The sequence below is a fragment of the Furipterus horrens genome, unplaced genomic scaffold (genome assembly GCF_987537825.1).
Source record: "Furipterus horrens unplaced genomic scaffold, mFurHor1.1.pri manual_scaffold_5, whole genome shotgun sequence".
NCBI classification, from domain to species: Eukaryota; Metazoa; Chordata; class Mammalia; order Chiroptera; family Furipteridae; genus Furipterus; species Furipterus horrens.
Window position 1 is genome coordinate 195,504,601 of NW_028327175.1, and position 27,812 is coordinate 195,532,412.

Sequence of the window (27,812 nt, forward strand, 5' to 3'; positions counted from 1 at the left end):
GTGGAAACGGTTAACGGACTGAGGAGAACACGTCCTGGTCATAGGTACCTGAATCACAGGTGAGAGGAGGAGGAATAGAAGGGATAGGTGCCAAGGCTGTGGTCAAAGGACAGCTAGGTCACCGCCTGAGCAACCGTCCTCCTGGGTTGTTCCCGCTGCCTCCACACGGCCATGAGCAAAAAAACGGGTAGCACCTGGACATGTGAAACAAATGGCAACATGCTGTCTCCACTGTCGAACTGGGATGAAAGTTCAGAGTTTGAAAGGACACATATAAGATTCACACGACTCAAGTAAAATAAAACCAGGGGACAGTGTTTCATTGGTGGCCTTCAATATTTCAGTGGTGTACAACTCGACCAGACTCAATCATGCAGGCCAATAAGATCCACTCCTGTACTTTCGATAAACTAGTCTTTCTGACACGTCCAGCTACGGCCAACCTCCATTACGGACAGTATGCTGACTCGTAACATCTCAGGCACTTCAAAATGGAAAGAGTAAGCTCTTCCATCCCCCGTGGGAAGGACATACAGGTCTTAACTGATTCCTTAACCACGGAAGTCTCTTGCTCCGTGTTGGATCAACAGCATAAATCGTCGGTCTCCCCCGACAAAGCACAATGATCTGCGTTACCATCTGATGAGAACTTAGCAAACTGCTATCTTTTCCTTTTGCTCTGGCTTCCAGACAGCTTCGTCTTTGGGCTTCTAGGAGGCTTCAAGTGTTCTCTGTGGTTTTCCATGTTCTATTTTATATTCACGGTCTGAGTCCTTACTCCTAACACATACCCAGTCCCGTATGAAAGGGTGTTGGATGGAAACCACAAATTATGAACATAATTTTGATGTGGCAGAAACCTCAGAAGTACAAGACACAGTCTACATGAATAGAGAAAACCATCTAAAAATGACTACTAGTCACAGCTGCCAACCAGGACAGCTCTGAGGAAGTCACTGTATTGGTTTCATTTGCTTTTCCTCCTAAGAGAGGAGAACACAGACGATAATGTCTGCGCATGTGAACCAGGGCAGTTAAACGTTTTAAAATTCTGTTGCACGTGTGAAGAGTTGACAAATGTAGCAAAGGTTTTGTTCCGTATTATGCAGTCAGTATGAATGAGAAAGCCTAACTCCAAAACCTGAAAATTACCCCTTTCCCCCCCGCGGCGCCCTGCGGAAATGCTTTTCTCACATGACATTGAAGCGGTTAATAACAAATGCTTTCTCCAAGGTGAAAAACGAATCCCATCCAGCCGTCCGACTCTCTTCCTGTCCGGTCACACCAATGCCTTAAAATTCTAAATCAGGGATAATGAGTGTCCAAATCCCCTACTGGGATGAATTCAAGCCCTCACCCTGGAAGGAAGACACAGAGACTCCACCCAGGGGTCACGCTCCTGTCACAGGAGCTGCAGGACGGCCACAGCAGAGGACTTCATCACAGAGCACAGCAGAAATCTGACAACCTGAGCTGCTGTGAGTTCAAGGGTGGGGCCGGCCTGACGTCCTCACGCTGAGGGTCCCCGCTTCCAATACACCCAGAGGTCCTGCACGGAAGCTGAGCGTCGCCTCCCTCCAGGAGGATCAGCCAGCACTTCGGGAAGCAAAGGCACAAGCACACTTGACTGTAGACGCGCTGTGCTTCTCTGAAATGTCATCGCGCCATCTGGCTCAACCCATCCTGGCGCGGAGCTATAATGTCAGGCCGGCCCCCATCAGCCACTATCTTGAAGGAGCCTCTGAGGGACGAGTGTGCTTGGCGATATTTATTACACCCCGTCACTTTGATTCCTGGGTCACAGGTTGTCGCACCAGAACGAACGGGCGCTGCCTTTAACTATGGTTTACCACGCCCTGGATGGAGGGAGGGACAGTGTGTCCGCTGCAGGCGCACAATACCTAAGAGGCCGCAGGGGCTGATTTCGTCCATTTCTAAGCCGTGGGAGGTAAAACTACAAGTCCAGCTGTGCCAGGAAAACTTAAGCACAGACTCCAGAAGCCCCTGGAGATTGCTACGGAGGTGAAGACGCCTATGAAGCGTGTGGGGGGGGGGGAGGCGGGGAGGAGGAGCAGCAGCAGCAGCAGCGAAGGCTGGCGACTTAATGGTATCAGGCTAGTAAGTCAGAGGCAAAAAGAAGGCGAAGAAATGACGCCATAAAAACAATGTCACGTGTCATCTCTGTAATTTCTCAAGGAAGTAATTTTATTACAATATTAATAAGATCTCGTCCTTGCAGAGGTTCATGGCAGGACACCTCAGTAATGAACAGTACGCATCTGATGACAAAGAAAGCTAAGTGGGAACGTTTTGACTTCCATGCATAAAATTCACTCCGGAAAGCAGTAAATCTTTTGAAAAACTGCTCCGAGGACAGTAAGATAAACACACACACACACACACACACACACACACACACACTAGGTTTGGGAAATATGAGTCATGCTGAAGCTCCAGAGGCGAGATCAGGGTATGGGCTCTCGGGGAACAGCCTGGGGTAAGGACTGGCCCCCCACTTCCCAGCTGTGTGTCTTTGGCAAGTGACCAGATCTTTATGCCTCAATGTCCCCCTCTGTAAAGTGGATGTAGAACAACAGCCGTGCCGGGTGCTGCAAAAGGCCCTCGGGACAGGATCAGATGTCACCTCCCCACAGCAGGGCCTCACCCACGCAAAGCTCCCCAGCCGTGAGTGCAGCCTTTGCCCAAGGACGCAAAGGCACCGCAGAGAACGGGAACGTTCATGGACAGAGGAAGAGGGGCTTCCTTCAGAAGCTGGCAGTTAAGCGAGGATGTTAAAGAAAACCGAAGGGCCAACAATCAAATGTCTTGAGATAGTTTTTAAGTTCTAACTAGCTGGCTACATGGAGGAAATAAGCTTCTCCCACCACCCAACTGAATCCGCTTCGGAGAACAGACCCCGGGCAGTGAGATGCGGGGATGGCAATGACCATGATCACGCCCAAACCTTGGTCCCTGTTGACCGGCATTCTCTCGGCTAGTCACCTGGGCTTGGGAACTGGACCCTGGGAGTGTGGCCCCTGTGACGGCAGTGCAGATCTGTTTGAATCAGAATCTCTGCACATAACTGTGTCTTTACTTGGTACCAACACACATGTGTGCACACATGTGTGCATACATGCCACACAGACATCCCCATACATGTGCGTGCGCATGCACAAGTATACATATACACACGGGCAATCGCACACAAGCAGTACACACCACTCATCCATAGGAAGCTCCGGCGGAGGAAACTTATCAGCTGGAAGACTTGGCCTCCAAGGGCAAGAATTCTCGAGAATTCTGCCAATGTTTCATAAGCAGCAAGAGATAAACCGCAGGGATTTAACATTCTGAGCATAAGCCTCACCAGACGTCTTGAGGGCCTCAGTCTATGTGCTCACTGAACAAGAGAACAGGGCGCCCTGCCTGCCCCAGCTCTCCCTCCGTTGTCAGCTGCACAAGCTTACCCGCCATCCTCCTTCCTAAGGAGACCGGCGCACTGTGGCATCTCCCTCGTGGTTTCCTTTCCCTCCCCGTGGCCGGGACGCACACCTGTGTCTCTGTCCCATGGCTGGGCCTGCAGAGATGCCCAGAGGGAAAGGGGGCTGATCACCAGAGAGAAAGGGGTGAATGGTGATGGAAGGGGGCTTGACTTGGGGACAATGAGCAGGTGATGCAGCAGAGAACTGTGCACCTGAAACCTACCCAGTTTTATCAACCAACATCACTCCAATAAATTCAATAAAAATTAAAAATAAGAAAGCAAACCCAAACAAAGCCAAACCACAAAACGCCCGCACTGCAGCTCTCCAGGGTCCCTGCGAAAGGCCCCTCACGGAGGCTCATCCTGACGGAGAACAAGGAAGAGAACACTGGGGCCTTAAGTTCTTCACTTTCTAGGCGAGGACTCAGATGCCCAGTGAGAACCATGTGGATAATCTCAAGTCACCCTGCAGGTGGAAACGAGGTCCCCGAGGCCAGGACCCCGGCCCCGGTCCCCAACAGAGGCTGTGCCTGCCGCTGTGAGCCGCGAGCTGCGTCTCCCGGGCTCTCCACTCTTGTCCTTAGCTGCTGTCTGACGTGGGCACGGAGGTTTCTGCCACTCCAGCAGGTTCCGTAAGACGGACAGCCCTCACTTGGACTCCATCCTGACAGAGGCCGCGCAGAACCTGGCAGCCTGTGGGGACAGCCAGGCTGATTCATCCCTGCGGTCCCCGAGTGTAGCCTCACCCCGGAAAGGCCGAGGCCAAGGCCCCTGCATTTATCCACAGGGCGGACAAAAGGCGTTAACCAGAGGCAAAGACACGGGGAGAAAAGCCAAGGAAAAGCACAAGGAGACGCACCCCACGCTGATCATAACGGCTGAAATAAAAAGTGGCAACAGCAAGTGCTGACGAGGATGCAGGGATACGGGGACATAGGGGCCACCATGGCCCAGCCGCAGCCTGGCAGTCTCTTACAAAACCACACGTGTGACCCGCCCCGCACCCCTCGGTGTGTAGGCCAGAGAAGCAGAGGCTTACATTCATGAAAAACCCTGTCCCCGAGTGTCCACTGCAGCATCACCGGAACAGCCCCGAACTGGGAATCGTGCAGATGGGTAGGACGCCAGCTGACTCACCTGCGGACCAGCCACGCGGGGGACACAGCTGAGTGACGAAGGGAGTGGGCCTTCAATACAACCACCTAACCAAATCTTCAGGGAACTACACCGAGTGACAAACCCAACCACCCAGACTGGCAACACTCTTCCTGAGAGCGCATTCGCAAAACAACGAAACTGTACAAATGAAGAAGGCGCTATCGAGGTCGGCAGAGATCAAGAAGGTGGGTGGCGGGGAGAGCAGGGTGTGCCATAAACGGGCAGCGTGACCCCCGTGGTGACGGAAACGGCCGGGGTCTTCACCGTGACGGGCTCAAGAAAGGACGGCACGTGTGAGTGCCCGTGAAGCCGGGGCAAGTGAGTACGTGACGCCTCTGGACTGTGTCAGCACCGTTTCCTGGATGCGGGTCGGTGCTCCCGCTTCGCACACTGTCACAGAGGATGCTTGCATACCACGCACACACCCTCTCGCTGTGTCACTTCCTACAGCCTCACCGCCTGTGGCTCTCCATGACCCGCCTCCCAACGGCAATAAGAAGGGAGGAAAAACGAGGAAAACAGCAACTTGATCTTGAAATTGCACGTGACTGAGAACCTGGCGATCAACGCTGGTGCTCACAGAGACGAAAAACCCCATGGGCCGGGACACGGGCCAGCAGCCCTCGCAGGGAGACGACAGACACCAGTTTAACATTTGACAAGTGTGAAGAAAGCTCTCACGAGTCTTTTTGAAGCCGCAACAGGTGAAATGCACACACCTTTCAAAACTGTAGCAGAGCAGCGGGTTGCTTTGGCTAGGAAACATGCGTGGTCAAAACTAGGCAGAGAATCGAGATGAACGGCCGCGCTCTGACCTCGACAAAGGCTAAGGGGGGTTCCTGTTCAGGTTGCTTTTCCTCCAGGGGGCAGAACCCACGTTCCCGGTGCCAGAGTCCGCACGTGGCACAAGGAAATCGCCCAAGGGCCAGGCCCGTGTCTCCAAACAAATACTTGCCTTGCAGATGGGGGCGCGCACGTCCTTTGGACAGAGTCCCCGGCGCCCGGGCAAGCCCGCCACCCCCCTCAGAACTGCTCCGGCCCCTGGCGCGAAGCGAGAGCTGGCCTCCCGGTACTCACTTGTTCTGCATCATGTTCATGATCACCCAGTCGGAAGGGTAGACGTTCTTCCCGATGAGGTTCTTAAACATAATGAACGTTTCCATCAGGAAATCCTGAAATAAAACCAACACGTTGAAACAGCCCACCAGGAATAAGGAGAAAACCAATTCCCCGACCCCGAGTGACTAGGCTATGGATGACCTTGTTTTTGTTAGCTGAGTAGGAACTCTCTAAGAAGTAAGGGAGATGTATTTCCCAGGCGCAGGGGGTTACTTCTGCCTGCCTCTTTGCCGGGGTACCTCCTCTCTGGTGTAACTTTTCCAAAGCTCTATTTCCAAATAGCCCCTGGGAATGCCTAATAGTCATAAAGAGTTATGTCCCCAAAGATTACAAATATGTACTCATACATCTTCTGCTCACAGAAAAACGTAGTTTTTATGAACATACCATGTACGTTATAATAATAATTATTAATAGTTCTTATATTTACTATAAATCTATTTTTCATTATCAGCAGGCCCCATCCAGTTGAATATGGGATTTTATTATCCATTCCCTTTTCTTATATAACTTAGTAAATAAAACACTCAAAGAGGCGGTCCCACCCATCTGCACAGATTCAGCCGCCATGAACCTCCCAGCATGTGGTCACATTGCCAGATTCCTCTTACATCAGCAACGTCCCCATCAGCGACTCAGCTGTGCCTCTGCTGCCACGCTGACAGCCCCCTCCACACATGGTGGCACTCTGCTGTCCCACCTGGCTCCTACGCTAGCACCACGCCTGGCATTGGCTAGGGGCCCCCATTTCCGAGGTGCGGCACCCAGTGCCGGTCAGAATTAGAGGAGTGTCTTACGTCTCACAGCGCGGCTTCCGTTCTGAGCGAACCCGGACAGAACAAGCCGTTACCCTATAAAGTGCGCACCCCGTGAGTCCGCACGCACCCTCCCGGTCTGGGCGCGGGAGGAGGGGCAACTGCGCTTTCCCCCACGGAAGCGAGGCCCTGGGCAGAGGCTGCTCACCAAGCGCCCGGTTCTCATTTATGTAATCTACTGCATCATAATTAGGTGCAGTGCCTGTGAAGACCAGGGCGGCGAGCAGAATTTAAATGGCCAAAGAAGCAATTTCTAACACCGAGTTCCAAGTACTTCCTGCCAAGAGTCACAGGTAAACGTGATGGCAGCAGTATGCGGAGGTCCAAAGTGAAGACACTTTCTGTGCAGCCTTAATACCAACGCCAGGCCCCTTCCCAAAAACAAAAACCCAGGGAGCAACCGGGATCAGCCACCCGTCTGGGAGACCTTAGGAACGTGGGCAAAGTCGAGAGGGAAGAGCCAGTCCGAGGCCCAGACTCTGCTCACGCCGCTCTGACCTTCAGGCCTTCATCCCCCACTGTGCTGGGTGCCGGACGCAACGGAGGCCTCCTCTCTCCCCAATTTAATATCGAAGTTCATATTTCCCTACTTAAGTCTCCTACTTTGTCAAGAGTTTCACATTTTAATGATCAGTTTGCATATTCTGCTGGCTGAGTGCTGTAATTTAGGCACATCTCAATTTGCATGAAATTGCTGGCTTTCTTGCTGATCACTCCTCAAAGCCTAATAATTGAGATCTAGGGTCTGGTGTTTATTATTCCGGAAGAGGAGCCGATTTCCCCAACTCCTGTGCTGTTTCCCCAGGAAACACAGCCCCGCACTTCATCAGCCTGGCTCAGCTGGGAAGTGTGGGCACTTTGCTGATCCAACGGAATGCTGCGTATTGTAGGAGAGGAGGTTTTGCAAGGCTTCTCGCCGGCCTGCATAACTTACCGGCCGTGGGGACGGTCCCCGCCATCGCATTTGCCTAGAACAGCGAATGTGGCTTAACAGACCGCACTGCGCCGGCATTTCCAAGTCAACAAGGGAAGATGCAGGATGGATAGGAGATATTTTGTAACAGTTTTCATTTTTCAGTGCCACGTGGCTCCTGCCTCATTCCTCTGTTTCCTCACAGAGCGCAGGCCCCACATGCTAATGGGTGGCTCTGGCAGCAGCCGTCAATGCATTTTACGGGCACAGTCCTCTTGTCACAAACCCACCTGCTTCTGTCCATCCCTAGCCCCACCCATTTGAGTAAATGGTCACCCTCTCTCACCCTAACTGCCAGAAGGAAATCCTAGCCCATCTACCTGTGTCTCCTCTTGTCCTTCTTGGTCCCTCCACATCGCCCAGAGTGACCTTCTCAGATTGCCGGCTTCAACAAAGCACCCACACTTCCCCAGCCTCCCACTCAGCCCCCGCCCCCAGACGCTTCTTGATGTTCATGACACGAAGTGTATTGACTCTCAGAAGCAGGAAATCGTCGCTCTGCTCCATCACTTTCAGACAAGGACCCTTGATAGATGCTACGCAATCAGATGAGGGCCGTTGGGGTACACAGATCGCCGACTTTCTGTGGACGCCAAAGAATGGCCAAAGACACATGACCATGGCAGAGGGGCAAGCCTCTTCACAGAGGAGGGATCTGGCAGGGCCCCCTTTAAACTTATCATCATCCGTAGCCGTCAGCTCTGTGGTTTCGCCTCTCGGTGGGCACGACCGGGAAGAACGCTGACAAAAGGATGACCCAAATTACAGACTAAGCTTCCTGTTTGCAGGACACGCGGGAGATGGAGCCACAAACTGAAAGACCTTATAAGGCAGCATCCCACAATTAAGGGTTGGGGGAGAGTCTGCAAAATTATTGGTGTGGCGTCTTCCAGAAACTTAAAAAGCGACATCTTGAAAGGAGGAAAAAGCAGGCTACAGGCTTGTTCTAGAAGAACGGGGACTAGAGACACCCCAGGCAGTGCGGTGACGGAGCCGGGACGGGGCTGACTGGACAAGCCCCTAAGCAAAGACAGGGAAACTGGGAGGTGAGGGCCTCTGGGTGCATCCGGCAGGAGGGCACGGTCGTCAGGTTCTCCAAGGGCCACCGGAGGGGTCTTCGTTTTTGAGAGAGGTTGCCGAACCGCGTGGGGGAAAGGCCGCTGCGCTCCGACCAGGAGACCTGGCTGCACAGACAAAGGGAGATACCCATGGAGCCCAATCGGGTGAGGAGCCACCACGGGGGCGCGCAGGCGACGGGGAGACGAGCTGGCCTGTGCCGCGCTCTCGGCTTGTCGCCATGCCCACGTTCGTTTGGGACGAATACTCGGGGGAAGGAAGTCAAGAAGAGCTGGACAACGGAAGGAGACTGACGGCCATCACGGTCGACCCTGCAGCGTGGTGACAGGCTATCACCCACTTTGCACGATGCCACTACGAGGGGAAACTGAACAAAAGCTCCACAGACCTCGCTGTACGGCTGCATGTGACTACCTTTATCTCAAAATAAAGTTTGCTCAAAGACTAAAGCTTTAAAAATAATTTTAAAACAATGAAAGGAAAAACAGCAAATAACTGACAGACAGCTGAGGGCAAACGAGTAAAGCGCACGAAGCTGCTCAGCACCACCCGCGGGGTCCGGGGACATGGACGCCGCAGCCCCCGGCGCTCGCTGCCCCAGCAAGGCTCCCGTCCACGCTGCCCCCTCCTGCCTGGCTCTTCCCTCTCCTTCCTCAACATCCCACACTCCTCTCCTTTGCAAAGAAGGCTCCCTGGCCACCTGACTCCGTGCGGTCCGGCTCCTTTCCAAGGACCCTTCTTGTGCGCCAGGGGCGATCAGGGTACGTCGGAAGGACCCCCTGCATCGCCGTGTAGGTCCCCACTGGACTGTAGGGCTGGGGGAGCAGGACTTGCCTGCTTCGCCCCCTGCACGCCCTCCAGGGTGCCGACACTGAGTCTGGTCTAACCGGAGCTCCCCGTAAAAGGAGCCCGCATCCCCGTGCTCCTCACCCAGCGTGCAGAGCCTGCATTAAAGCTTCGTTTACCAGGAAATGGTCACAAGGAATAAAGGAACAGATGTCCCGTCCAAGACGTCCCCTCCCACTCCGAATGCAGCCTCTCTCACCGCCTGCAAACCGCCCTTCGGCGGCTGTGGCCGCAAGGACAGACAGCGACCCGCATTCTCAGTCACCGTTTCCCGGGCGTGGATGGCACCCTGGGCCACCCCAGCACAGGCGGCCGGTCGGCCGGGATGGACGCGGTGGGAAGCGTGGAGGTGGCTGGCGAGACCAGGGTAGCGCAGGGCAGAGGATCTCAGAAGGGGCGTGGCTGAAACTGCCTGAGGGTGGGAGGGCAGCTCCGACAGAGGGACCCAGAGACCCTGCCTGACTGCGCACCCCTGGGTAACCCCCCACGGACAGAACAGGGGAGGCCACGGGGGAGGTGGGCTGCCAGGAACGTGTGGCCGGCCGCGAGTCCATGTGGGGAGTGACAAGGACAGCAGCAGGCGGTCCCACCAGCCTTACGCTGTCCTTTATCCTACAGTCGCTTAACCAGCAAGAGTTACTTCTGCCTACAGCATCTTTGTGCGTGTTACGCAACAGACATTTCTTAAGGGCCACGTCGTGGGAACCTGGGACAAGTGGCAAGTCAACGCTGTCCCTCGGAAGGTGCAGAGCCCTCCCTACCACCTTCTTCTCACTGGGAAACTGAACATGTTCTCTGTTCCTGTTCCTGATTCTGAGACTTGGCACCCCAGGACTAGCGTCCCGGTCCCCAGACCAGCACCTCCAGGGCAGAAGGGGGATTTCCAGATCCTGTGTCTCTTCCTCCCCAAGGGCTGCCTCTGCAGTGAGAGGATCGACTCAGACATGCCTGGTCACCTTTTCTGGATCCGTCTTCCTGCCTCATGCTGGGCCCCAGACTGTCACTGTCCTGGGGTCCGAGGGGCTATTTCAGAGACCGAATAGTAACAGCTCTGTGGCAAGTGACTTCGGCTTTGGTAGTAACTGCATTTTTTGCAGGGGACGACTCAGCCCACCACAAAAGGGCTGCACAGGAGAACCCAAAAGGGCTCCGAGAAAACGGCCGGGGCTGTTTTGTGTCGGCACGGTCAAGTGCTCTCTGCAGCTAGTTAATGGAAGGGAACCCATTTTACAAAGGTTTTGACAGAACAACAACAATAAAAAAAGGCTTACGGTCCACGCAGTATGAATTTGTGATATACAAACCACAAATGTCTTTTGATAAGGGAAATCAAATTGCCTGCAAATAATTGATTTTCGGAACTGCTGCATCTAAGGGGAAACGTCCCTTGGGAAATCAGGACACAACCTGCAGGAGCTATCTGCTCCTCTGCTCCGCGCAAGGAGAGAACGTTCCGGAATTCAGCAAAGCCCAGGCGTGTCTAAGCCCCGTTCTGTACAACCACCGCGCGCAATTACTGCCCTTCCTCCTCCTCAGCGCCGCCTCCTAGTGGAGGTGACATATTTGTAACTTCGCAGGTACGGATTTTGATGGCTGATTAATTCTGATGATTCAGGATGGGGGATGCCGCTCACTCAGCCTGGAACTGTTCATGGAGGTGCTGCCACGGCTCTGCCTAGACCAACACAGGGCTGAGGGGCCCTAGTGGGTTTCAGGGGTGGCTTTGCGTGGCACACACACCAAAAGTGATTCCAGTGTGCCATGACAGCTAAGAAATCACAGGGCGCAAACGCGATACATATTACACGGATGAGCACACCCTTACTGGAAGGGGCTCATTCAAATTTTAAAAATAAAACTGAATACAGATACACAAACCTACACCCATTCTTGTTCCTCAACTTTTATTTAAGAGAAACTACTATCATTTTAAGGTAGAGACCCATTTTGGTTCTCTTTAGAAATTTAAATATAAATACATTAAACACACACATACACACAAACACACACACAAGCACACTGTGGCAACAATTAATAAGGTAATTTCAAATCAATAAAGTAATTACAACTAATCTTTGGGAAAAAATCATGCAGTGCAGCCTCCTCTTCCCAGCCCTTAATCAGACAGACAGCAGGGACGAGTCAGCCTCCCGTGGGAGCTGTGGCAGCCTGTGCTGTCTCTGGTGGAGGCCTCTGACATGGACTCTGGGCCCCCAGACACCAGACTCCAGGGCCACATCTAATCAGCATCTTTACCTGCAAGCCTGGCTGCGGCTTTGTGGAGGACACCTGCCATATGACCAGGTGACACCAGGTCGTGAGGGGCCGTGGCTCCGAAGCGATCAAGTCCCTACCAGTACGATTCCCCTGCCTGCCTAGTTGTACCAGAGTCTTACTGAGGACGCTTGAGACCCATGTGGAGAAGCAAGATGAACTTCCGCGGCCACAGCGCATCAACAACACAGTACAATTGAAGGCTGAGGGGGCTCTCTGGCTCCTGCTGTTGGAAGTCAACCACCACATGAACAGGAGTCAATGGGAGATTCTCCATGAGTACTATGTTCAAATTTTTAAGGATCCCAAAGCACAGGAGCGGAAACGGATCAGGGCAGAAAGGCAATTTGTCTGGGTTTATACCAAGAGTCGCTCCCTCTTCAGCACGAGAAGCAAGTGTGCGGGTCACACGGCTGAGTTAGGGCTCCCTGCACAGCTTCTCCAATCCCTGGTGGCCAGCCCCCGGGCAAAGTCATACATAAAATGAAATCGTGGACACCAGTGTCCTGTCTACAATGCTGGCCCCGAAAGACGGGCGTGGGGAAGGGGCCCAAGTCACACTCACCACGACGTCAGTCCTCATCTTCCCGAAAGTCTTGATCAGATGGGCATAATGGTAGTCCTCCATTTGCCGTAAGATGGCGGTCATGCAGGCTACGAAGTTGCCCTGTAAATGAGTCAGAAGAACGATTAGACGAGGAGCAAACGACACTCAGGGGAAAACTGGTGTCAGGTAAGAGTCTGGGCTGGAAAGTGGCAGCGAGAAGCAGCGGGGTGCAGGCAGGAAGTTGCCACATCCTCCACCCGGCGGGCCAGCATATGGGGACCTGTCACTCCAGACTCAGTCCTCTTTTTACCCCATTTGCTTCTCTCAGCTGTGTTCATTAAATGCTTCTCCAGGTGGAAAAACAAATTTTAAATATTTTCACATCAAGTATGTGTATATTAAAGACAGGATTGAAATCAACACGCCTTACATCATGGAAACCTGTTGCCTTTGTTACCAGGCACAATGTGTGTGAGCCCCTCCCCTTGGGCCCTGGGAGAGAGAGGCCTTTCTTCCCTCAGAAACCTGCCTGTGTCCCGCTGGGTCAATCGGGAGGCAATCCCCGCCGACACCACAAGGAATGACTGCTGAGGCCGCCTGCACAAGAGAACGCGAGGCGCTCTGAATGTAAAGGCGGAGACGGAACCGTCTCACAGCGGACGGCGTTGGGAGGAGAGGAGACCAGGAGGGAAAGGAAACGCACACAAAACCAAGGCCTGGAGAAGAAAGGAAAGGGCCCAGGCAGTCAGCAGATGGAGATGGCCAGTATGTGCGGGGTTGTGGGTGTGCATGTGTTTGCATGTGCCTGTGTGCAGGTCTGTATGTGCACGCCTGCAGGTCTGTATATGCATGTGTGCCGGTCTGTGTGTGTGCATGTGTGCAGGTCTATGCATGTGTGCGGGTCTGTATGTGCACGTGGGCAGGTCTGTGTGTGTAAATGTGTGCAGGTCTGTGCATATGCATGTGTGTAAAGATCTGTGCATGTGCATGTGTGCAGGTCTCTATGTGCATGCCTGCAGGTCTGTATAGGCACGTGGGCAGGTCTGTGCACATGCATGTGTGTAAAGATATGTGCATGTGTGCAGATGTGTGCAGGTCTGCATGTGCATGCCTGCAGGTCTGTATATGCACGTGTGCAGGTCTGTGTGTGTAAATGTGTGCAGGTCTGTGCACGTGCACGTGTGTAAAGGTATGTGCATGTGCATGTGTGCAGGTCTATGCATGTGTTTGTGCAAGTCTGTGCATCTGTTTGGTATGTGCAAGTCTGTGCCTGTGCACATGGGTGCAGGTCTATATGTGTGCATGTTTGTGTGTGCAGGTCTGTATGTACACGTGTGCAGGTCTGTGTGTGTAAATGTGTGCAGGTCTGTGCCTGTGTTTGGTATTGCAGGTCGGTGTATTTGCACATGTGTGCAGGTCTATACGTGCATGTGTGTGGGTCTTTGCATGTGTTTGGCATGTACAGGTCTGTGCATTTGCACACACGTGCAGGCCTGTATGCGTGCACGTTTGTGTGTACAGGTCTGTGCGTGTGTGTGTGTGCGCACGCGCACGGAAGGGGATCTGTTTGGCTGGTGGGCAGGCGGCTAACTGGCCCTGTTGCCACTGACTGTGATGTTTCACTTCTGGGGCTCATGGCTAACCGCATCTTAAGGGCTTTCCTTGCTCCTCCTTATTTTCCCCTAAATTAATGGTATTTTAAGAAACACAGGACATATATTTTCTCTCATTAAAACAGTACAAGTGTGGTACAATTATAGGACAAGACACACTTTCAGACATAGCCCTAATTGTGCCCTGTTAAATGAGTTCCCAAACTGCACTCTTTTACGGGCTCTACTTTTAAAAGCAATAGGTCTGAATGCCCAAATGTCTGTTGTATTAATTTTAAATTCACTCGCAGTAGTGAAATGTTAAAAGTCCAATATCATTCCAATTCATTTTATATCTATAGTACACATATATGCTTCCAAATGAGTCCTCAAAGGATGCATTATGTAAATTGAACAAATACAATAATGATAATATGGAGTCTCCCATTTGCCCAGGAATGTAAATTATTTGTGAGCCATAATCATTGTTGAGGTTCAGACCCCACGTTGGGGCTCAGGGAGAGCGCTACACCTTGCTTGCTTTCCACTGGGGCAATGGGTTGTGGAATGGCAAAAGGCCTCCTAAGAATACAAACTTCTGAAATACATAAACATTCGGCATCCCGTTGAGCTCAAGAGAAACCACCTTTGCACCTTCATTGTGCTACAAGGTGCCATCTTTTGGGTCATGGTCTCCGTGACATTGCACATTGGTCAATGACAAGGAGGCCATCAGGGCCATGGCCCCTCAGTCACTCCACATACTCTTCCGGTCCCATCTGATGGGCCCTGGAGCTGCACAGACAGCCGTTCCCTCCGGATGAGTAAATGGCCATAGGGCGGAGCTCAGCAGCTGAGCTCAATGCTTTCCCTCACATCCAGATGCATGTTTTAGTTCTGAGGGAGCTGAGGCCACTGCTGACGGCCAACAGGACGTGGGGGTCCACTCGCCCACACTCTGGTGGTCACAGAAAGCTAGAGGATGAAGAGGAAAGGAAAGGCTGCCATAGACCATGCCTGCCTTCCGCACTGATGGAGCTGGCTAAGATCCGGACTCCCCCGCTGCCAGACAGCTGCTTTTCCAGAGCAAGAAGAAACCTGTAGGGGCCCCGGTGCACCTACCAGGGGCCCACGTTCATTTTCTGCAGGCCACGGGAGTTAAACAATGGGGACTTACATGCTAGAATCACCCAAGAATTGACAAAGCCAGCGATGTCTCATCAGGAGTGATATACCTGAAGTGCTGAACTTGAAATATCAAGTTCAAAGTCAGAAAGCAAGACCTCAGAGCAGTCTTGAGAGTGCTGAGGGTCTGGGCACTGAGTAATGTTAGTGAGGAAGACCAGTCCATCAGGAGTCTGGCCATACACTTGAACAGGTGACACGGGCACACTCAATTTGGGGAGCAGATGGCCACGTAAAACCGAAAAACTCACGCGAGGCAAAGGGTGCGGAAGCGGATGTGATGCAGAAAATGAAGAACTAAAGATAATGGAACAATTTCCATGATGCAAGTCCCGGGGGTGCGTACATGGCCAGTCGGGAGGTCTTCACCGCGGAGGAGACTGTCAGAGAGGGCAGGGGATAGCTCCTTATTGGACAAGGACGGCGGCCAACAGAAGCGTTCCCGGGAGAGCACACAGAGTCAGGCCATCACCCGTCAGAGGTCAGAAGGCCAGGTGGGGCCAACATACTCTTGACTTAACCTAAGGAAATGTTCCAGAAGGAACATGTGCTATGCGGTCTTCCTTAGCAGGAGCGAACCTTGCAATTTTAGCTCTTTTCTAACTGGAAGTTTTGGGCGCCACCAGGAAAGGGGTAATGAGCCTGTGGAAATTCACAGAAATGCACCCCCCATTCCTTGGGAACGGAGCCCATCCACAGGGCACCCGTTTCTTAGAAAGAAAAGATTCTTAGGAAGAAACGCAGGAAGCTCTATTGCCCACATGAACCGGTGGCGGGCTGTCGCGGCCGTGAGCACGGTAGTTACAGAAGGCGTTCTGAAACCAGTTACATACTGGGAACAGGAATGGGGAGAACTGTGGAAAGAAAAGTTTTATTCTGCAGTCTCAGAAAAAGGAATTACTTTTCTGTGCTTTTTAATGATTTATTCAAAATGCACTGAGAAGTCAAATGAAGCCTTTAATTTAAACAACGGGTAGGTTGGCAGTGTGGTGGCTGGTGAAGGTCCAGAACTCCTCCTGGCACCAGAGCCTGGGGACCAGGCCCCAGCCCCAGTGGCTGCACAAAAACGAATAAATAAAAATAAGATATATTCCTTAGGACTTCAAAGCAATGCAAAGCAGGGACAGAGGAGGCACGGTATGGTTGCAGAAGATTTAAAATTCAGGACATAGAACGCCTAATAAACAGAAAAGGATGTGAACTTCATTAGCAATCAGAGATGAAAACGATGCACCGCTATTTGCTTGCCAGAAGAGCAAAGAAGTATTTAAGTGACGGGAATGTTAGCACGGGTGCAGGCGATGAGCCCTCTCGTGCACTGTTGGTGGGAGCAGAAATTGCTATAACCTTTTTAAAAAATGGTTCATCAATAGGCTTGAAAAGTCGTGGAAAAATACTCAGCACTTCTACTTTGCACAGTCCCCCCAGGGTAGTATTCAAAATTGGACATTCTATGCGCAAAGCTGTCTGTTGCATCTCTAAACACCTCTAAAAGTTCAACAGCCGGAAGCTGTATAAACAAGTGTGTTATTTTGTAGGGTCGCAAGATAAAATACTGAAGAGCAATTCAACTTGAGTGCCAGATAAACACAGAAAAAGAAGGAGGTCCCCAGTACTGCACTGGAAATACTACATGGAACATTTGTCTACCAAATGTATGTGTAGTTTACCTGGAGTTCACATTGAACTGGGTATCTTGTATTTTTTATTTGCTAAATGAGACAACCATACCATAGTGTGATGCCGGAATATCATATTATGCCAATGATAAAACATTAAATATTAACCATGCAAACATGAGATATTTTAATAACATGAGAAAACACAGGAAGAAAACTGGAAATAAATAAATAAGAGAGGAGGTCTGTCTGGAAATAGTCCAGCCACTGTTACTATAGTGAGAGTGGTTTGCGTGATATCAGTGTAACCTGGCAGCCAAGGATAGCAGGCTGGAATATGCAGGCATGAACAATGGCGACTTCACTGTACTGGTCAGTGGGGCCGGTAGATGCCGTTCAATGAGCTTGTGTACTGTGTGGCTGTCACATTCAAAATGACTGAGAGAATAGAGCAACGAATCTGCATCATATTTTGCATTAAGCTTGAACATTCCTCTATGGAACCTATCTGGATGGTTCAGAGGCTGCAGCTGTGGGCACCTGGTGACTGGCAGTCTCACTACGACAACGCGCCCCCTCATGCATCACATCTCATGCAGAGATTCTGGTGAAACATCAAATCACCCAGGTGATTCAGACCCCCACAGCCCAGATTTGTTGCCCTTTGACTTTGGGCTTTTCCCAAAACTAAAATCACCTTTGAATGGGAAGAGATTTCAGACTGTTTATGAGATTCAGGAAAATACAACGGGGCAGCTGATGGCGACTGGGAGAACTGTGTGAGGTCCCGAGGCACTTATATCGAAGGGGAATGAGGCAACATTGTCCTATGTACAATATTTCTTGAATCTTGAATATTCTTCAGTAAATGTCTCTATTTTTCATATTACATGGCTGGATACCTTCTGGACAGACTATATATATATATAAAGATGGGTAGACACATGACTTGGTTAATTCTGAATGACTTCTGTTTGGGGGACATTGATGCCAAAGAACCCATGTCACGCAGCAACATTATGAGAACTAAATATAGGACAAGGGAATGGAGTTAAAGGTCAAGTCCTCCACTCACTTAAAAGGCAGATGTGAGTAGAAATGAACCCATGCACAGGTGAGTTCTTGGTACACAGGAGAGGAAAGCCCCAGGGAGCACAGGGCTTTCTGTTTCCAGTGGTGACACATTTAAGGGTTCTACTGCTGCCTCATGTTGTTAACTCAGTAATTGATTAGGCACAGGACATAGGTAAAAGGTTGAATCAGGTTCTACTGTTAAAACGGAGGTTCTTGGAAAAATGAATATTCACTTGCATCGTCTGAACTTGCTACTTCTGCCCCAGAAAAACGATCTGTGGTGAAACTGAGAACTGGGTGCTGTTTCCTTTCTCGTTTAGAGATCAATTCAGTCCCACAATGCGTTTATCCAAGGTACGGTTAATTTTTGACCATTTACTTTCTAAAATATTGTGATTCCTTATTTTATAAAGGACCACGAAATTTAAAAAATGTTTGTAAAAGTAAACTACAATAAAAACAGTGGGGTTGATCAACTACACTAATGTCATCTATTAGTTTTTTTTCCAACTACTAGCAAACAAAATTAAACTTAAATTTTAAATTGAGTGTTTGGTTGAGTCCACTGAGTACAGGTATTTTATGTCATTGCAGACACTGTAAGGAAAGAAACCTAATTTAAAAACAAAATCCATTATAATTTTACAGTGGCAGTAATTGTAGGCAGACGTTTATGGGCTAAATACACCGAAAGGGCACATTTGGATCTTAACTTACCCATAACAATTATTTGGTACTTAGTCAATGTAATAAATTAAACACATGTTCACATTTGTTCTGAAAATAAAAATAAAATGCAATCAAGTTTTATATACACAATTATACTTCATGGTATAATGAGAAGTATACACTTTATACACAAGTCCTTAATATAATTCATTTGCTGCTAAAACAAGTCAGAGAGTAAAGCAGAAATTTTTAAATTTATTTTCATAAACTCAGTAAAATCAGATAATGTTAGAGCCTTAGAGAGCTGAGAACCTCCAAAGTCTTCTCCCATGATACGCAGTATGTTTAATTATGTTGTAATAGAAACAAGAGTAGTTCAATCCTAATAAAATTTACCACTGAAGGGAGGATCCATAGGCTACACATTTTTTTAAACAGATGACTTCTGTCCATAAAGGACCTTATTGTCATCATAGCTGTGGTCTAAGGTGGAAGCTCTTTATTGAATGAAATGAGATCCCTCTATATGAATCATAAAAGGAGACTGTCCTCAATATCACTCGTATTGGTCAGATGAGTTGGTGAAGAGGAATCTATGTCACAGAGCAGGTGCTAAAAAAATTGATGAATCATAAAAAGGATATTTTGAAATACGATATTACTGTATAATAGAAGCAGAGGTGATCTCAGTTATAGGCTGTGGTTCTCAGGAACTATACTTGTACATAATATATACATGTATTGTGTGCGTGCATCTGGGAGACCAGGACACATTGTGATGCATGACCCATAGCTTGTCTGCTTGTGACTATGTGAGCCAGCAACATGATTTTGGCGCTAAATGCCTGGTGTTTATTTCAAAACCTCCTACTATGGGGCAGTGTGACTCAATCCGGGGGTACCCAAAGGACACCCCGCAGAGCAATGTGCCTGCTTCACAGGTGTGTGAAGGAAAGCCTAGCAGCCAAAGCACGTGCCCTTGCGGTTCCGTGCCCGCCTCGGCTCCCCTCTCCACAGTCTTGAGGAAACGGAAGGTTCCTGTGAGTCTGGGGAAATAAACAGTCACGTGGAACACAGTACGGCAGAAGAAACGGAGGGGATTAGGCCCAGATGGTGAAACGATTCAAAATGGCGCTGAGTGCAACGCACGAGAAACTTCCCACAGGGGACAGCGTGGAGGGCATGGAGTCCCCGGAGGGAGGGGGGTCAGAGGTGACTACACACAGTCGCCCAGGACGAAGCCCTGGGAGCCGGGGACACAACTCTCTCCCACACCAGCAGCACCAAGTCAAAAAGGCACAGCGGGGTGTGTGATGCGCCCCCTGCCAGATATGGGACAGTTGCGACCATCTGAGCACCACAGTGAACAATGGACTCTAACACACTGAACTAAAATAAAACATCTGTGCGTCTGTGCTGACAGAGGAGAAAAAAATGGAGATCACCTGGAAAATAGAGAGAGGGAAAAACTTAGAAGTCATAAAGCTCCTTATACCCACTATGCAACTAATACTGGTATTTTAGTGGAGGGCTTCTTGCTCTTACACATATCGAAACAGGCTGCTTTTAATAAAAGTGGGATCACACTTTAATTACTGTAGCTTTGCAGTGGTTTTGTTATTTGGGCACGCCGTCCTACAGCCGTGCTCTTGCTTTTCCCATTTTTCTTGAGTATCCATGCCGACTTATTCCTGCACATGAACTTTAAAACCACATTACTGGGCTTCGAGCAAGTCCCATTGGAATTTAAATTGAGATTCCACTGAATGTTTAAATTAATTAGGAGGCTTGCGCCATCGGCCTTGTTATTTATTACTCATGGGCGATTGTTCTCTGGGTGACTGGGTCTATTTTCATGCCGTTCAGGCATGGCTTGTGGTTTTCATCTGGGTTTTAAATGGCTCTTACATTGTTGTTCCTGTCGGGAGGATAGTTGGATTTTTTTCAAAAAGATTGAAAATTTCCTCTACATTTTTATTTATATATTTGGGAAGGTGATTGAATTTGATGTGTGTGTTTTGTAATTGAAGGGAGAGAACTCTGTTATTACTCCCCTCAGGTTTTGTTACTTGGGAGGGGGATGGTCCTGAACAAGTAGAAACAGTACCTGACAGTAGTTCTGTGCTGTCCCCTCTCGTCCACTGTGTGTCTCGCTTCTGGAGGTAGACTGTCCGCCCATCGCCACCAAGACAACGTCACGTTGTAATGGCAACCTCACGGGTCCCTGTTTTCTCAGAGATTTTAGTGGGCGGGTCTTTCGGGTCTAATCATTTTTATTTTATTCACTATATCTCAATAAGACACAAAACGTTGCCGAAGGTTAAGGTGTACGACATGATGATTTGATGCCCTTATAGATTGCAATATGATTGCCACCTTCCCAATTATCTAGCATTTCTATCACGTCACATAACTACCATTTCTTTTTTGTGGGGAGAACACTGAAGATCTAGTCTGCTGGATGTTGATGATAGACCTTATGTAAGGAAGATAGTCAATGATATTGTAATAACCATGTATAGTGCCAGGTAGGTCCTGGATTTATTGGGGGAGGGGATTACTTCATGAGTTATATAAATGCCTAACCCCTATGCTGTATACTTGAAACTAATGTAATATTGAATGTCAGGCAATTGAAAAAAAGAGACTTCAAGTATCCTAACCTAGAGATCACCTATAACAAAATATGTAAAGCTAAACAAATATGGATATTATGACAAAATTAGTTTTGTTATTAAAGAACAAATGGATCAAGAATAAAATTAAGCATCAAAAGAGCACACGGGGATGCTTTTGAAATTTTTACTAATAGGAGAAGGAGGGCACTTCCTCCCTAAGACATAAGTATAGAAAGGAAAGCTATAATAAAACAAAACTTAGAAGAGTAGCATTTTTTAATAAATCTCATTTCATGGGAGGTGACAGAAGCCGCACTGATGATTCACGTAACAGACATTCCCATAGGCACACCACGGTCGGGGATATCCTGGAACCCCCCAGGAAGCCCCCATTCTACAGGCAGGTGGACAGGTGGGAGCTCCTGGCACCAACATGTAAACCTAGAGTCACTTGTTCGAGGTGAGGTAGGTGAGTGTCTTTAGGAGGAGACCCGCTGGTGCCCGGAGCCAGGTGACATCACCCACTTGGTAAGCACACCCCGTAGCAGTTTTCACATCACATCTTGCAAAAACCAAACCAAACCAAACAACCCCCTTCTATGGCCACTTGTTGAGAAAAATCATTCAAGTGAATACTAATCAAAATACACAGCCATTTCCCCAGAGTTATGTAGACATTATTCATGTTTCTACACAGACATAATAAAAAACTAGAGGAAACCATTCCACTAATCTTATCAAAATTTAGATCTGCATTTTGTAATTTTCAAATTACTTAGCACTGATCATGATGGTGGCCATTATCATTTTAATTAGGGAATACAAAACATTGGTTTATTGAGATTAATCTCCTTGAGGAAAATTAATACATTTTAAAGATTACTTTTTTTCACACTCATAGACATTTTCAAGTTATTTGCCTCCCACATAAAATTAAACAGGAAGCATCACAAATCAAATTGGACTCCCATTACTGGAACCCCAAACTCCAATTGCAAGTCACATAGACAAGATGTAAATTGGAAGTCACTTTGCAACAGATGTTCAGTCAAGATAATTTATTTATTTTTATTAATCTCTCTCAGACACAATTGTAACAGCATGTAGTGGAAGGTAAACCCACAAAGTGGCACTATAATGACTAATTTTAATTACGTTCCAGAATCATGACTTGTTTGCAAAATGGAGTCTGCTTTTCACAAGTTAATTATCTAGCTCCACAGTTAAAAGTTTGCACAGTTTAATGCTCCGGGCTCCTGTCTGAATGAGAAGCAGGCAGGCTAACAAGCCCACTTGGCTTCAGCGTAAATCAGCACGGGGCAAAGAAGACACCGGCTGCCCAGTCAGAAACTTCCAACACTGCTCTGTGGGAATTTCGGTGGAAAAAATTATATGGGATACAACCACTGTCAGAAATAAAAAGTAAAGTCTCAGGATGAGAGTGGACACACGTGTAGGCCCCACAGGGGGTCCATGAGTTGTCCCCGCCTTCCCCGCTGTCTCCTGATGCCACGTGTCATTGGCTGAGTGCGCCCCCACCGCACGCTGCCATGCTGAAGGCCTAACCCCAGACTGGCAGAGGGTGGGTGTGCTGGGAGACAGGCCCTCACAGGGGTGACTGAAGCAAAATGAGGTCAGGACGGTGGGACCTCGTGCAGTCTGACTGCTGTCCTTATCAGAAGAGGAGACACCCAAAGACACACGCTGAGGAAGGGCCATGAGGAGCCCTGTCACCTACAAGCCCGGGAGCGAGGCCTCAGAAGAAACCACCCCGCCAAACCCTGGGTCTTGGACCCCAGCCTCGTCAGCCGTGAGCAAATGGATTTCTGGGTTTTAGCTGCCTGCTCGGTGGTGTTCTGCTTGAGTGACCCTAACAACCTCACAGACCTCCGTCTCCCTCACGGTTCCAAACACAGCCTTCATGGGGTCCTCGAGCTCCCGCGGCACGGACATGGGGGGGTCCCGGGAAGCAGGAAGCCACGGCCCAGCTCGCAACATTTGCCCATCTCCTCTTAGTGATACCTGGCCCTTCCTCAGAAGCCAAGAAATAACTGGGGCGAGGGCGGGGGAACCCTGCTCAATTTTCTTTGCCTTCCAGTTCCCTGTATCTCTTGCGTGATCATCCTACTTTCAGACTGAACCCGGCTCCAGCCCACGACCCGGCACGATGGATCCATTCACTGGGGAGAGGGAGCCGCCGGTTAGAGACGCTGCAGAACTCTGACTGCCCCGGTGCTCCCCTCAAAATGAGCACATTAGACTCTCACGGACGGCAGGTTTTAACTGGCTTTCTACTCGCACGCCCTTGTACACACATGCAATTCCTTTCCTGGCAGCTGCAGAGTGAAAAAGTGAAAAAGATACCTTTGGAGCAATTTCTCATCGCCTAAGCTACATGTCCCATGGTCAGAACGTGGAGGCTCACCCCACGTCCAGACGGAGCTGAGTAAACCGGCATTTGGTGGCGGGCAGTCGGAGCCGCAGATGCTGGCACGTGCAGGCGAAGAACAGGCTCCGCTACGTGACGTCTCTGGGACCCAAGAGCAGAGGATGGCGACCAGAGGAAATGTTAGCACCGCAGACCAGAGGCGTGCCGCGGGCAGCCTGTTTTCCCGGGGAGGCCTCGGCAGGAGCCCCTCTCCTCTGCCACACTCGGCACACGGGGTCCTTGCTGTCATTACCAGCGAAACATGCAGGGATAAAAAAATGTTGCTCTGGCACTTAGAAAACTCAATTACAAGGGGCCTGCTAACAAATTGCATTTCTTGTTCTGCCCATCAATTACTGTTTATATTTTTGACACATAATCATGTCTGACTTTCAAACCTCTCTAATTCATATTTACCGATGGGAAGTCTGCATTTCAGGGTATAGTTTGTAAAAATTGATTTTATGTATATATATGTAGCTATAGATATGTATGCACATATGTATAGATACATATACAGTCACTTATTCAAAAAGAATTATAAAAATATATAGTGATTTTTCTGATACCTACTTCTAGTTTAATGGTTACATATAACATTTTCTTTCTATTCCAGCACCCCAGTTAACATATCCAGGTTCATTAAAGTGTAGTTGAATTTTTTACTATTTTAGGTTCCAAGAATTTTTATTATATACACTCTTCCTTGACCTTTCCCAAAACTCCTGCTTCAAATTGTCAATTACTTTTTCTATTTGAAATTATTTATTTCAAGTAAGTTAAACCGTGGTAAAATATAGATACATCTTTTAAACATTAGTATTTAATAGTGTTCCTCGATTCTAAAAAAAAAAAAAAAATGCTCCAAAGTCGTCTTAGGATGTAATTAAAACAGAATATCTTTTCTTATTAAATAATTAATGGCTCATCTAGAAACTGATTTTTTCCAGGCACAGAAAGTAAATACATAAATTTTTAAGGAGGAGTAGGTAAGCCCAAAGCACAGTTATAAACATCCAAGAAAACATCAACATCTTGGGTTTGTTGTGAGCCTCTTGCCGACTTTGATAAGCTCAGAAGCAGAAAACAAACCCCGGGCAGAATTCTCACGGGTGACGGTCACCCTGTCCCACTCAACAGCTCCGCTGAGCCTCATTTACCATCATCCTTTCACTCCTGGGAGCGGGGCAAGAAACATGCCCTCCTTAATTCTCCGTTTCCTCTGCACGCAGGAGAGAGGGGCTTTAAAGACAATGCAGAAATGTCATCCGAAACACCACCACTCTGGAGAGACAGCAGCGCTCCCGAAGGAGCTAAGGGCCCGTTCGTGGCTTGTATCTGATGCTGTCTTGTTCATTGGCTCCCAGAAGAAGAGTAATATTAATATTCCCCTGCAGTAAGTGGGAACGGAGGTATATCAGCAAAATGGAATGATGAGGCTCAAAAACAGTGGCGTGTTATTAAAGGGCCTTAAAAGATAACTTTGAGAGGACTAATGGATTTTCAGCTTGCCAGGCACACACGACGTGAGTCAGTGTGCGTTGGTACACATTCCTAACCCTTTCAAAATAGCCACACCGGATGCTGGGGTGTGCTGTTGCATGTGTTTTGTAGACCGCGAACACTGCATTATCGAACATCGTCATAAACTTCAAGTGGCCCTGAGGGTTGATTACGGAGCTGCGACAAATGCACGCTAGTAATGAAGGGTGCTCACCTCAGGGAGCACTGGGGAACCGGCTGCAAGATCCTGGCCCCTTTCCTGGACGTCTAAACTATTCTGAGTTTTAAAGCTAATTTTTTGAAACATAGGAGAAATTCCAAAATACCCAAAGGGGGGGGGGGGTGCTAGTTAGAAAAACTATAAGATGCATCTTCCAAGGCAATTTTCTAATAAAAAGGAGCAAGAAGAGCCTTGTGTGAGTCAGCTTACCACCACTAGAAGAAGTCTGTCCTGATGCTGATCTGCCTCTGATTTCAGCATTTTTAAAACTCAGATACAACAGAAGAACTTGGGTTGGAAAAGACATTTAAATTCCCCAAAGGCAGCGTTCGTGGGCATGCTGAGCACTTCTGCGTTCCTAACAGCCCACTGCGAAAGGAGAGGGCTCCTAAGGGGGGGACGGCGCACACCAAGGTGACTTAGCCAGCCAATGACACCCGCCCTTGTGAAAAGGCCACGTCTCAGCACAAATCCTGAATGAAAGTAAATGCTGGGAAGAGCAGCCTGGAGCAAACTTGACCTCTGCTCCCTCCCTGCTGCTCCCGGATACCCAGGGACAGTGGCTCCCTCCCTGCACCTACCGCTCAAGTCTTCGAGGACAGAAACCCCAAGCACGCAGTTAGAACTGCGTCGCCCAGACGGAATTCTGTCACAGGGCGGTCTCTGTGGGTCCCCCACCCACCACAGCAGCTTCGTTACATAGCCGATCAGCCTGTACATGGCACTCCATGTCACCGCCCTAGGGTGAAGCCTCTCCATGGCTGCTTTTCCAAACAGAAAAGCTGGGCGTCAAAAGATGCAGATGTCACCCCAAAATGTTGAACTTCACTATTTTTAACTGAAATAACACTAAGCGCTGTATCAAATTAAGGAAACGGACAGAGAAAACCCAGTAAATGCGTGTCTCACACAAGGGATCATCATTTCAAGACCCAGTCTGGCCCGAGACTGCCCCTCACACCGACGCCCTAGGAGACATGGGTCAGCTTTGCCCGCAGGCCCGTCAGCAGCTGGGATTTGCAGCAGAGGCCAAATCCACGAAGTCCTTCTATTTCACAGTGACGCCTGCGTGAAAGGGACATTGGACCTGGAGGGTCAACAGACTTTTTGGACACCCCCCATTTTCAACCACGGTCGATCCTGAGCCCCAGGGCAGCAAATCTAAGGGTGAAAGCAGCCCACACGGAAGGGATGCTAAGAGGGTGACAAGGGTGACAGCTGGTGACAGAAGGTGCACAGAAGACTCTCAGCTGACCTGATTGGATAATCAGACCCGAACACCCACACGCCTTTGACTTTGGCGGAGTGTGGATGGGTACAGGGGTCTTCCTCTAGGACCTGTGTCAGTCTGCCTGGGCCGCCCTACCAAGGAACCGGCGGCTGGAATAACACGGCCTAGAGGCTGGGCATCCAGGACCCAGGGGTTGGCAGGGCTGGTTCTTTCTGAGGCCCCTCTCCCCAACTTGCAGCCGCTGCTCACGCCCATGGCTGGCGTCCTTCCTGCACTGAGAGGGGCAACCGCCAGTCCTGGTGAGAGGGGCGCCCACTGGTCTCGTTCTAACTTCATGCCCTGCTCCACCCTCACCTGTAAATGAGGTTACATCCCGGAGGTGCAGGTTCCAGTGGATGGACTTTCCAGGGAAGACACGATTCCACTCACGAAAGGACAAGACTTACTATTCTTTTCCGAGTCCTGTGACAACACCAACCCATCTTTGCTGCCTAAGTCACACCCGTGACGCATTTGCTACAATCCCAGTGTCAGTCCCTGTCAAGGCCTTGACGACACGAGAGGAACAACCTGAAATATAAAATCCTCCTTGATATTTATGATTTCCCCCTGCGTCTTCCCAGCTTTTACACAGCGCATTGGAAATGAAATATTTTCTGATGAGATGTAACAAACTAACTTTAACAGGGGCAGGTGGCATCACGGGTTTGGAAACGTATACTGGCGATTCTCAGCGCACACATGTCTGAACCCGGGGGGGGCACGTGAGCCTCCAAAAGCCCCCGCTTGGCCGTGGCCGCCTGAGTGCAGGGGGGGGGGGGGGGGGGCGGCGGAGCAGCCTTGCTTCCTGCCCCTCCCAGTCTGCCAGGTACCTGGAGGGCATGGAAGAGTGCCTGTTCTGGGAAGGAGCTTATGAATATTCAAAAAGCGAATGCCTCCAAACAGGTAAAGACAAATTAAAAGGAAAATTAAAAAAGACACATGCCTTAGAGGGGGGAGGGAGGTAGAATTCTCCAGCCCCCTTCATCCCTGTCTTTCCCTGTAACCCCCGCCTGCCCCCCACCCCCCGCTGCCGTGTGACTGAACCAGGGCCTCCGACAGCTCCTGGGCCCCTACGGTGACCAGCTCTTGGCTTGGCCCCACAGAACCTCCTTCCGCCTGAGGCCAGGGCTGCCGGATACAATGCAGGACACCTGTCAAGCTTTAGTTTCCGATGAAAAGCAAATCACTTTTGACGTACCTATGTGTCATTCAATATCTGGGACACGCTTCTCTGTAATCATGGCTTATCTGGGCGCCCTGTGCCTTCATCTGCAGCCCCCGGGCCGCCAGCTCTTGCCCGCTCGTGTGGCAGCTGCTTTGACACAGACCCCGGTG

General features: G+C 49.6%; 1 protein-coding gene across 1 annotated transcript in view; it reads right to left on the reverse strand.

Moving 5' to 3' along the window:
* Nucleotides 1-27,812, reverse strand: part of DOCK1 (dedicator of cytokinesis 1) — a 385,242-nt gene that overhangs the window by 126,072 nt on the left and 231,358 nt on the right. Inside the window, exons 28-29 of the mRNA XM_090278686.1 lie at nt 12,315-12,416; nt 5,723-5,817 (exon numbers count right to left, since the gene is read on the reverse strand). Of these exons, the coding sequence (XP_090134812.1) occupies nt 5,723-5,817; nt 12,315-12,416 (197 nt within the window). The remainder of the gene's footprint in view (nt 1-5,722; nt 5,818-12,314; nt 12,417-27,812) is intronic.